This window comes from Medicago truncatula, chromosome 3, assembly GCF_003473485.1.
Source record: "Medicago truncatula cultivar Jemalong A17 chromosome 3, MtrunA17r5.0-ANR, whole genome shotgun sequence".
NCBI classification, from domain to species: Eukaryota; Viridiplantae; Streptophyta; class Magnoliopsida; order Fabales; family Fabaceae; genus Medicago; species Medicago truncatula.
Genome location: NC_053044.1, coordinates 5,088,388 through 5,101,233, shown reverse-complemented (window position 1 = coordinate 5,101,233; position 12,846 = coordinate 5,088,388). Strand labels below are relative to the sequence as shown.

At 33.6% G+C, this 12,846-nt stretch overlaps 1 protein-coding gene across 1 annotated transcript; it reads left to right on the top strand.

Annotated features, from left to right (window-relative positions):
- The first annotated feature begins 1,604 nt into the window (after positions 1–1,604).
- Positions 1,605–8,455, top strand: LOC11424184 (F-box protein At3g54460). The gene is made up of 8 exons (XM_039831367.1): positions 1,605–2,198; positions 3,669–6,278; positions 6,391–6,604; positions 6,703–6,975; positions 7,082–7,141; positions 7,241–7,371; positions 7,760–7,874; positions 8,056–8,455. Exons 1-8 carry the CDS (start codon positions 1,732–1,734, stop codon positions 8,182–8,184), a joined length of 3,999 nt encoding a protein of 1,332 aa, XP_039687301.1. The 5' UTR covers positions 1,605–1,731; the 3' UTR covers positions 8,185–8,455.
- The last annotated feature ends 4,391 nt before the right edge of the window (positions 8,456–12,846 follow it).

Genomic DNA, 12,846 nt, shown 5'->3' with positions numbered 1-12,846 from the left:
AAAACGGGTAATCTCCAACAAAACAAAATTCAAAGTAAAAGATAATCTAGATTGACACAACGAAGCCTAGATTAGAGCCGACGAAACATCTAAAAACCGATATCTAGTGGTTAAGATGAATGGTACACCGGTGAGGGACTTAATTACACTCTCATCCTAGAATTCACCTAAATTTGGTGTAGTTTATTGAGATATATTTGCAAGATAAAAATATTTAATTTTGCGAAGATAAAAACTCAATGAAATTAACATGGAAGAGGTCAGCTGCATAAAAAAACAAAATAAATTGTAATATGTTAAGTTTTAATTAAGAATAAACAAAAGATTTTATTGAAAATATATGTTAAATTAAAAGTATAAACTAAAAAAATAGTTATATTATAATGAAATTTATGTGAATTTTGTTTAGATGTTTATGCTATTTAATTTTTTTTTGAAGAGGCTAAAATAAAATATATTGCTAAATCAAAAGTGTCATTTCTAACACAAGGTGTACCTGGAATAGAACAACAAAGTCTGATTAATATCAAATTAATATATTAAATAAAATAATTAAAACATTAAATAAAATATTTAGTGGATAATATCAAATTAATATATATATATATATATATATATATATATATATATATATATATATATATATTTGTCCTTGTGAGTTTAGCTTAGTTGGTAGGAACAAATGCATAAAATATGTAAGGTCTGGGGTTTGAACCCCGACCACCACAAAAAAAAATTAATATATGTATTTTTGTGAGATATTTATGCTAAATATAAAATAATTTTTTAAACATAGAAAAAGTTAAAATAAAATTAATATGGGAACGACACGTACATAAAATCACAATAAGTAAAATTTTTATTTAAATTTTAATTATGACTAAATAATTAACTTTATTAAAGGAATATGTTAAAATCCCCTAAAAAAATACTAGGTTTAATTGCACTTTCCCCCTTATTTTTTTGTTAATAGTGCGATTTTGCACTCTTTTTTTTTGAGCGATTTTGCACATATCTTTTGCCAATTGTGTTTTGTTCAAAATCGTCATAGAAATAGGGGAAAGAGGGCAAAAAATAGGGTGCAAAATCGCCCAAAAAAAGAAGAGGGAGTGCAAAATCGCACAATTGGCAAAAAGATAGAGGGCAAAAGTGCAATTGAGCACAAAAAGTCCATCTAACTAGAAAGGAGCAAAAAGATGGGGTGCAAAATTGCTCGAAAAAAAATAGAGAGGGTGCAAAATCGCACAATTAACAAAAAATAGGGGTGAAAAGTGCAATTAGCCAAAATAATATGTTAAAATAAAATAAATATTTTATTGAAAATATACCAATGAGATATTTATGTTTCATAAGAAAATGGAAATTATTATTTTTATTTGATTTAAATATTGAAAATTAATTAAAAAAATGAAATAAAATATTTTGTAGATAACCGCGGTTAAATTATACAGCTCAGTCCAGTAAAATCTCCCATTATAAATCCAACGATTCTAATTTTTAACACGATTAATTAACCATTAACTAACCCTAGAAAATACAAACCTCAACGCTAATCCACTTCACATTCTCGCAGTTAATTTCGCTTCCTCCATTAACTAACCTTCCATTTTCTTTAACCCTATTTCTTAATCTTTTTCCTTCTTCGGTTAAAATATTCATTCTCTTTCGATAATCAAAAACTATATTCACAAAATCAAAACGGCGTCGTTTTAGTTTTCCGTTTCTCCACCAATGTCCACCACCACGAACGACCCTTTCTCAAACCACAAACTCTGTGGTTTTCTCTCAACCGTTCTCACAGTAACCCCACAGCATCAAAACGACACGCGTTTTAACGACCGATGCGAATTCTTCAACGACAACAATGCAATCGCGTTTCGGACTCAAAACGGTGTCGTTTTGAATCCAATTATCGATTCAACGCAATGCGGCGAGAGTTCGAATTTGAGTTCGAGCGCGAGGAAGGTGAAGAAGGTTGGGATGGTGAATGGGAGTTTCAGTGTTGTGAACCAGCTTCATGCGTTGGTTTTGAGGAAATGTTTGGATATTGATGCACATGTTTTGTGTGTTGCGGAGGTTGATTCTAGGGTTAGGGTTGTTGTGATTGTTGATGTTTATCTTCCGGTTTTGGTTTGGAGTAGTGGTTGGCAGTTTCCGAAATCGGGGTCTGTTGCTGGTGCTGTTTTCCGACATTTAAGGTTTGTTTCTGTTCTTTTTGGTTTGATTTTTGTTTTGGAATTCTATGATGTTTGTACCACAAACACCAATACTGACACGTCTACTCCCATACTATTTTAAGAAAATGATATAATTGAATGTAATCACATGTGTCTGTGTTGGACACACAATGGACACTTCACTGACATGCCGAGTTTGACAGTAGGTTTAAGTGACATAATTCAATGTAGTCACATGTGTGTCTGGCATGAGCAGGCCTTCAGTCAGAGGTGTCAGACATTACCATCGGAAATTGACAGGACAATCTAATGTTAGGAGAGAAACAGATAGACATTTGAATTTGAGAAAATTTGTAATGTTGGTAGCCGACCCGGACACCACACTGACATGTCGACATCGCCAATCATTTAAGAAAGTGACATAATTGAATCTAATCATAATATCATATGTATCATACTCCCTCCGTCCCACCATAGATGACGTATTTGAGAATTTGCAATTTTGACCTAACTTACTTTGACCATATTTTTCTACTAATATACATAGATAAATAATATCATATAAGATATCGTTAGATTCATCTCGATGAGTATTTTCAAAATATCAAATTTTCATGATTTTTTCTAACATATTATTCAAGATATTTAAGCTCAAAATTATGCATTGGAATGCGTGATGGAGTCAATTGTGTCATGTATTAAGGGACGGAGGGAGTAATATCATATGTGTCTGTGTCGTGTCAGACACACACCTTCGATGAAAAATGTTGGTGCTGCATAGTTTATAACTTACTAATATTATGAATTGGCATGACAATCTCATGTTAGAAGAGAGAGAGATTTGAGAAAATTTATAATGAATATATAATTATATGAATTACACTAGCAAGACACTCTAATATACTATTCTGTCAATCCAAAACACACACCCTTCTATATGTTGATTTTTATGAGTGTTGTCAATCCCAGATTCTTTGAGAACAGCGGCAACTTTAAATTCTGTTACACAATAGTGCTATGGCATTGCTTTAGTCTCTATCTGGTTGAATTTTGTACTAGTTAAGCTAAAAGATCATTAGTCGGACTTGGATCAACTGCAAATGGACAGTCTTAGTACCACATTCTTGGAACTTGTGATCTGAAGTGTAAATGCTTTCATTAAGGCTTAAAGATTATATATTGACAAGTTTACAGAGTATATGTTTACCGATTCTCATCATATCAATTTTCTAGTCAAAGCTTTGGAGGGAAGTTTAAAAAAAAATATATTCTTAAGGAGGTTCACTTATACAAAATGTATAATTCAATCAAACTTGATTCCACCTCTAACTTGGTTATACTAGTGGTGTTCTAGCTAGGTGCTCACCAGTAATATTCTCAGAAGTGTTCTGTAATAATATAAATTGACTGATCTGCTGTGTCATTTTCATTTGTGAATATACTTTATAGCCTTGGCTGTCATAGTTTTCTAACAGTTTAGAGCTTATGCAGCTGTGATTGGAATGAGAGAAGTTCAATGCTTTCTGATCCAGACTACTGTAGAAAGATACATGGAGAAAATGAGTGCATTTGGAACCTTTCTGATTGTCATGTACTTGGTTGCAAGCTCCATTCTTCTGTGAGCGGTTCTTCAAGGGAAAGGCTATTTGAACTTCATGAAATTTTTAAGACAGTACCTTCACCTTGTGTAGGAAATCAGCATAACTTTAATATTTCCAAGATAATACCTATGGACAACACTGGCAGATCTGGGATTTGGGATATCTCTGATGATATTTTAATTAAAATTCTATATTCCCTGGGCCCACTGGACCTCAATAGGGTTTCTGCAACGTGTCATCATCTAAGATCCTTGGCTGCTTCGGTAATTCCTTGCACAAAGTTAAATCTGTTTCCTCATCAGCAGGCAGCAGTTGAATGGATGTTGCAACGTGAACGAAATGCTGAACTTCTGCCACATCCTTTATATGTTGCTCTTTCAACTGATGATGGCTTTAGTTTCCACGTAAATACTGTATCTGGTGATATAGTCATTGGGGAAACTCCCACTATCAAAGATTTTCGTGGAGGAATGTTTTGTGACGAGCCTGGCTTGGGTAAGACTGTAACAGCTCTTTCTCTTATCACAAAGACACAAGGTACATTGGCGGATCCACCAGATGGGTCACCAGTAGTCTGGTGTCAACATAGCACTAACAAAAAATGTGGCTATTATGAGATCAGTGGTAATAACACGACTGGTGGTTATACTATTATGGGTAAGAGGGATGTGAGCCAAGATTCAGGTAGAAGTAATGAGAACCACGATTTCTCCTCCGAAAGAGCCAAATTGTTAAATCCTGATCAGGAAATCACTAAACCTCATGATTCATGTTCTGTAGGAGAAGACACATCACCTCCTGATGCTTGCTCTGAGGAATATTCTCCTGCTAGTCGGTGCACTAGAAGCTTGAGTCGCGTAAAGAAAAATTTATATTTCACATATGACGAGGAAGCTATGATTTCCAACGGTAGAAGAGTTGGCAAAAGATCAATTAAAACAAAACATGCATCAGATGTTGCATCCCATGTGTCTCAAAACAAGCTTGTTGATACTTCATACGGTTCTAGACAGAGTTACAAGTTGCATGGGAAGCGTAAAGTTGATTGTTTGGAGTACAGTGATACGTGGATTCAGTGTGATGCTTGTCACAAATGGCGAAAGCTTGCGGATAACAGTATGGCTAATTCCAATGCAGCATGGTTTTGTAGTATGAACACTGACCCTTTGTATCAGAGTTGTAGAGTTCCAGAACAGTCTTTTAAGAACAGCTCTAAGATAACTTACTTACCAGGATTTCACTTGAAAGGAACTCCTGGTGGTGTGAAACAAAATGTTTCATTTTTCACTAGTGTACTTAAGGAGCACTACTCATTGGTAAATTCTCGGACGAAGGAGGCTCTGACTTGGTTGGCCAGAATTTCTATTGACAAGCTTGCAGAAATGGAGACAAATGGAATACGGAGTCCTATTTTAAACAACTGCACTTTGTCTAACGGGACTGTGAATCCATACCACAAAGTATTTCAAGCATTTGGCCTCAAAAAGAAAGTAGAGAAAGGTGTATACAGGTGGTTCTACCCAAAAAATCTTAAAAATTTGACTTTTGATGTGGCTGCCCTTGGCATGGCTCTCTGTGAGCCATTAGATTTGGTTAGGTTATACTTGTCAAGAGCAACCCTGGTAGTTGTACCAGCAAATTTGGTCGATCATTGGAAAGCACAAATAGAAAAGCATGTGAGGCCTGGTCAATTGCAGGTTTATGTTTGGAACGATCATCGGAAACCATCTGCGCACTCGCTTGCTTGGGATTATGATGTTGTCATCACTACATTTAGCCGTTTGAGTGCGGAGTGGGGCCCACGTAAGAAGAGTGCTCTAATGCAAGTGCACTGGTTTAGGATAATTTTAGATGAAGGGCATACTCTTGGCTCAAGCCTGAGCTTAACAAACAAGTTGCAAATGACTATTTCATTGGTTGCTTCAAATCGGTGGATACTAACTGGAACTCCAACACCGAACACTCCTAACAGCCAACTTACACATCTACAACCATTGCTAAGGTTCCTTCATGAAGAAGCTTATGGACTGAATCAAAAATCATGGGATGCTGGCGTGCTTAGGCCATTCGAGGCAGAGATGGAAGAAGGTCGGTCTCGTCTGTTGCATTTACTTCAGAAATGCATGATTAGTGCTAGAAAGGAAGATTTGCAAAGTATTCCACCATGCATCAAGAAAGTTGTTTTACTAGATTTTAATGAGGAACATGCTAGAAGTTACAATGAGTTGGTACTCACTGTTCGGCGTAATATATTGATGGCTGATTGGAATGATCCTTCGCATGTGGAAAGTCTACTGAATCCAAAACAGTGGAAATTTCGTAGTGGAGCTATAAACAATGTGAGGCTTTCATGCTGTGTTGCTGGACATATTAAAGTTACACATGCTGGAGAAGATATTCAGGAAACAATGGATATGTTAGTGAAAAATGGTCTAGATTCTACTTCAGGGGAGTATACCTCCATAAGATACAGTCTCCTGTTTGGTGGCCACTGTGTCAGGTAATATACTTTGATTTTGATATTTCATGTTGCTTTAATTTTCTTTATGTCATAGTTTCTTATCGTCATCATCTTCATCATCATCATCATCATCATTTAATGAATTTCGTAGGTGCAAGGCATGGTGCCGACTACCTCTCATTACGCCATGTCGACATATGTTGTGCCTTGATTGTGTTTCCATTGACAAGACAAAGTGTACATATCCTGGCTGTGATAACTTGTATGAGATGCAGAGTCCTGATTCAATGGCACGGCCAGAAAATCCTAACCCAAAGTGGTCTGTACCCCAAGATCTTATTGAGTTACAACCTTCTTATGCGCAGGCATGGATTTTAATTGAGAAATCAGTTCGCACTCAATTGTATCTTTTTTATTTTTGTTTTTATTTTTGAAGTTTTCATTGTGATTGTTGAATGAACAGGATAATTGGGATCCTGATTGGCAATCAACATCTAGTAGTAAAGTTGCATATCTCGTCCAGAGGTTGAAAGCTTTGCAGGGAACCAATGAAGAGATGAGTTCATATACTGGCAATAGCAATGCGATGTATATTGAAAATAGTTTTCCTTTGCACACAAGTCATTCCTCATCATCATTCCAGGAATGTTCAAGTAGCATCAGTACCAACGTAGTCCCTGAAAAAGTTTTGATATTTACTCAGTTTCTTGAGCATATACATGTCATTGAACAGCAGGTGCTTTATCAGTGACCTTTTGTAAATCTATTATATTTTATTCGTGGCCATCTGCATATCCTGTTGCAAATGATTAAACTATTAAATTAAATTTTTGTTTTTCCAGTTGGCTGCCAACGATATCAAATATACTGGAATGTATACCCCAATGCATTCTAGTAATAAGGTATAATGCTCGAATTCTCACAATCTTATTTTCTGTTTCTGAAAATATAAATTTACTTTTGGTTTCTGATCTTTGGTTAATTTACTCTTCTCTTAACAGAAGAAGTCGTTAGCCAAGTTCCAGCATGATTCCAGTTGTATGGCACTTCTAATGGATGGGAGTGCTGCATTGGGTCTTGACTTAAGTTTTGTTACCCATGTATTTTTAATGGAGCCAATTTGGGACAGAAGGTAAATACATTAAACCAATTCATGTACAAACGATGATATAAAATTAATCTGTTTTGCTTGGCTTAGGGATAGATGAATTTTGAAAACTTATATCTCGTTAAAATTTTCTTCTGTAGCGGTAAGCCCAATAAAATTTTCTGTAAAGATTGTGTCATGCAAATCCTTGGCATATAGAATTATGTAGCATGGGTAGCCTAACACCATCTGTCAATATTTGTCTTTCAATATATCTGTTGCTTTTGAATGTGTAAACTGGAACTGTGTTGTTGAATAAAGTGACTGTTAGTGGATCCTCTGTTTGCCCAATTTGGTGGATGCTCCTACTTTGATTAAAATTTTCACTCGTGTCCGATTTAATTTTCTTCTAACTCGAGTAAAACCTTGTCAGTATGGAGGAGCAAGTAATTAGTCGTGCTCATCGTATGGGTGCTTCCCGTCCTATTCATGTGGAAACATTAGCAATGCGTGGTACAATTGAAGAGCAAATGCTAGCATTTTTACAGGTGAATCTCTCTTACTTGAATTACTTAATACCATCCTAAATTTAGTTTAACAAGTGATGCTCGGTTTCTTTGATTGGCTTGTTGTTTGGAAACTTTATCATTCAATTATTTTCTTGCTCTTCCCTGCTATCCTTTTTTTTGTCCTAATAATTCATGCTTCTATTTCTTGACGTTCAACAAGGATGCTGACAAACGTAGAAGATTTCATAATAAAGATGTCGTCAAATCTGAAGATGGTGGGGGACGAGGGTGTCGATCGGTGCATGATTTTGCTGAAAACAATTATCTACTGGAACTTAAATTTGTATAAACTAGTTCAGAAATTCCAGAAGGTTTGTATGTGGCAGTTTTTCTCGTTTCTAGCTTTGCCAGGAATCGCAAACTCGTAGGGACAACGAGTTATGTTGCATTTGGAGAATAATAGCTGCAATGCAAGTGATTTTTATTGACAATTACTTTATAACTTTTTATTTGGATTTTTGTCAAAAAGAAAAAGTAAAAAGGGTATGTTTTTGGAAGTGATAAAGATGGTGAATATTACTGTGATTTCTGTCTAGCAAAACAAAAATCAGCCTAGTGCTAACTCGATCTAAATTTTGTAGCATTGATAGATAACTATGATTCCCAGACATCATTGTTCATGATATGAATGAACTTGTTTTTTCAACGTTCAACCTTGAATCTTCTTCAATGTAGTTAAGTTGAAAATAGTCGACTTGAAACAAATATGTTGTTGACATTAGGCATTTGGCATCACGATCTGTTTAGCACTTTACAAGTCGTAACACATATAGGGAATTTTGTTATGGGAAACAAAAATGCTTATTGATCATCCGATCTTTTAAAATTATTTGTTTCAAATTGGTCTTATAACTATTAAAATTTGAAAATTGTAACCCTAAATCTAAGGTGAATAAACATTGTAGATGTCTACGGTAGATAATTGAGGTCTATTGTGTATACCTTAGAGTACACCGCTAACTCCCTTTTTTTTTGTTACTTTTCTTCATGTTCTTTCCTTCATTTTCTTCTTCATCAACATCCTAATTTATAAAAAGGGAGCTTCTACATGAAATTGACTTTTTTGAAAAAATTAATTTTGATCTTAATGTTCGATTCATTTTTAAATTGTTGATTTCTGATTAATGATCAATAGTAATTCATCGAGCAATGCTTGCATCATCTTGGACTTACACAGATACTATTTTATTGTCGGAATCTTTAACATGTAAACAAAGTTGATAATATTATGTGATAGTGTTACATTTTGTGAGGTGTTACATTTATAACAAGGTAGGATAAAATTAGATTAAATGTAGTTTTGTTAATCTGATGAGTTGATGATACTATGATGACTGAACTTTTGATGCCAATGTACAAACAGTGGGGTGTTACTCATGTTATAGTGTTAACTTCATCAAAAAAATCATTCTCATAACTTCACCATAAAAATTTCCTTATAAAAAACCCAAACAATTTAAAAATAAAATAAAAAAACAGAAAGTCAACTCCATCTTTTCCCTTCCTCCATTTGCTTCCTCACTTTTCAACTTTTCCACCTCTAAACTCAAATTCCCTCATTTTCCACTCTCTCCCTCAATTTGTCAAACGATTTCCTCTCTCTCTCTCTCTCTCTCTCTCTCTCTCTCTCTCTCTCTCTCTCTCTCTCTCTCTCTCTCTCTCTCTCTCTCTCTCTCTCTCTCTCTCTCTCTCTCTCTCACCCGTTTGTCCCCCAAATCGATTTCACTTTCATATTTGTTATTTGGGGATTTGAAAAATTAATGACTTATATCATGAATCTACGTTTCTGCATTTTTTCTTGTTTGTTGATAATTGACTTTGATTTGTATTCTTTGTGATATGTTGGAGTATGATATGTTTTTGAATTTTCCTTGTTAGATGTTGAAATTGGATGCCAAAGAGATAGAGAAAGCGAGAGAAATAGGGAGTTTTTTCATTGTTTTTATTCCTCTAGGTTGGATGTATACTGGTTATGAAGGTGGACGATGAAGATGTTGAGTAGCATGATGAAAGAAGATGAAGAAAGGGAAAAAAAATTAGGTGGTGATAGTGCACTATTACATACAATAGACCTCAAAGGTTCAATCGTGTGGATGACGAAGATGACAAATAACATGATTGAATAAGATGAAGAAAGGGAAAAAAATTAGGTGGTGATAGTGCACTATTAAATACAATATACCTCAAAGTTCCAATCATATATTTTTTGACAAATAGATCAAACCGTTAAGATTAAAAATGAATGAGGTGTATGATAGACCATATATAATGTTGATCCACCTACGAGATTGGAGGTTCCCCTTGACGAAAGACACCAAATAGTGTAACAGATGTACACATACTTAAAGGACTTAAACATACTAAAAATTAATTATGGGATCAAAGTGGTACCAAAAAATAGTAAAGAGACGAAAAGAACAATTTAAGCTAAAAAAAAAATCCTATAACTTTAGAACATTTTTCTTAATCATATTTATAAATATAAGGATATTATGGAACTTATCATTTGTTGTGCCGGTAGCAGTATGTGTGATTAGTAGGAACATATTCTTTCCATATGTGACTGTAATTATTAATTGGTTTCCTTATGCTCTCACAAACACCATTGGATAATGAACATGAGAGAGAACAAAATACATGGGCAAGAGACGATCCCCGAAGAAAAAAATATTGGGCAAGTGACGACCTATTTCCCTGTCTTTTGTATGATTCAATGAATTGAATACATAAATTTTAAGATAAAATTTTCACTTTAAACTTTTTATCAAGTATCCGCAGACACTTTTTAGCATTTTCTTTTAAAAAGACAAGCAGCAGTACATGTAGGGAGAAAGAGCCAATAACACTAAATCGTCTTGTTGTGTGGAAAATTAAAGGATTGGTACTTACCATCCAGTTTTCCAAATACATATTTTTTTTCTTCCAAATACATTGTTGAATAATTTACACCACATTTTGATATTTAATAAATGACTTAGATTGAGCATACACTCACATTGAGTCTCTAACTAGTTAAGAGACGAAAAGAACAATTTAAGCTAAAAAAAATCCTATAACTTTAGAACATTTTTCTTAATCATATTTATAAATATAAGGATATTATGGAACTTATCATTTGTTGTGCCGGTAGTAGTATGTGTGATTAGTAGGAACGTATTCTTTCCATATGTGATTGTAATTATTAATTGGTTTCCTTATGTTCTCACAAACATCATTCGATAAGGAACATGAGAGAGAATAAAATACATGGGCAAGAGACGATCCTAAAAAAAAAAAAAAAATATTGGGCAAGTGACGACCTATTTCCCTGTATACACTATTAATGTCATTTACCACAATTATTGATATATAACAATAACCACATACCAAATATTTTTTCTAAAGGAATTAGATCGTCTCCTATATCCATGTATTATGTTGTCTCTACCTGTTCTTTATTCAATGGTGGCTATCAATGTATATAAATTATAGCGATAAAATTATACTATATACTGCTAATTAAAAGTTTTTTGTTTTAATATTCAAGGGGTGGCTAATTAAAAGTAATTATCACATATATTATGTCTATAAAATTTATTATAAATCTTTAATAAAAAAACATTATTAATCTAAAATCATTTGATAATTTATTAACGTCAAAATAACTAATATCCTATATAAATAATTTTAAAATATATTTATTTATTTTTTAATTAAATTATAAATTTTTTTAAATTATGGGCTTTGGTCTATTACATCAAAAATAAATAATTTAATATCAATTTTTTTTATGAGAACGTCAAGTATTAATTTCATCAATTGACAATACTGCTAAACAGTTTATCAATTTTTTATTTTTTTTAATAAAATACTTGATTTAAGTAAGGAGTTTGATGTTATAACTAATTATAAGAAAGACAAGAAGTTGGGGAGATGGAGCCAATAACACGAAATGGTCTTGTTGTGTGGAAAATTAAAGGATTGGTGCTTTTTCCAAATACATGGGACCTATGAATGTAACATTGTTGAATAATTTACACCAAATTTAGATATTTAGTAAATGACTTTGATTCACCATACACTCACATTGAGCCTCTAACTAGTATAAAACCAGATAACTCTATGTCTTATACACCAACACTAATAATAATATCACTTCTTAAAAATGGCTAATTCCTTTTTCTTTTCCATACTAATGTTGTTCCTTGTTGCCCTTATGTTTGTTCCTCAAGGTTTTGCTAATACTGTTTATTTCAAGACCACCCCAACTGGAAGATCCCAATATACACCAAGAACTCCTGCCTGCGACCCGAACAACCGGGCATATTCTTGTCTACGTGGTCCACCAAGAAGAACTCCTACCTGCGAGCGGAACAGCCGGGCATATCCTTGTCGACGTGGTGGTCCACCGACACATTTGTAAAACATGAACGCTACAAGGCATATCAATATCTACTAAATAAGTGGTCCTAGATACCATGTGTAATAATTTGTATATCTTGTGTATAATTTGGCTTGGAGGTTTTCAATCTTATTCTACCTCCGAAAACATGTTTTACATTATCGATTAAACCTCGAATGTTTGGCCATATGAGAGAAAATCATGATATGTGTGCTCCAGATTTGCAAATCAATAAAGTTGATGATTTTGTGATTGTTATGGTATTGAATCATTGATCGATCATTTAAAAAATACATTCTAAGAAACTGAAATTTGAAATTTTTGTTAATCTGTAGAAAACTCAAAATAAGTTTTTCTAGTTCTAAAAAAGAAATCGTAAGTTTTGCATCTCGTTCCTATCATTTTTTTATTTCTTTCTCTAAGATGTCTATTCCAGAAAACTCAATTTAAGTATTTAAAAAGTAAAAAAAACAAAATCTGATTTTAATTGAAGTTCTTAAAATACTCAAAATTTGACAAATTGTGAGTATTAGAATAATCTACTACTGGAACTTAAATTTGTATAAACTA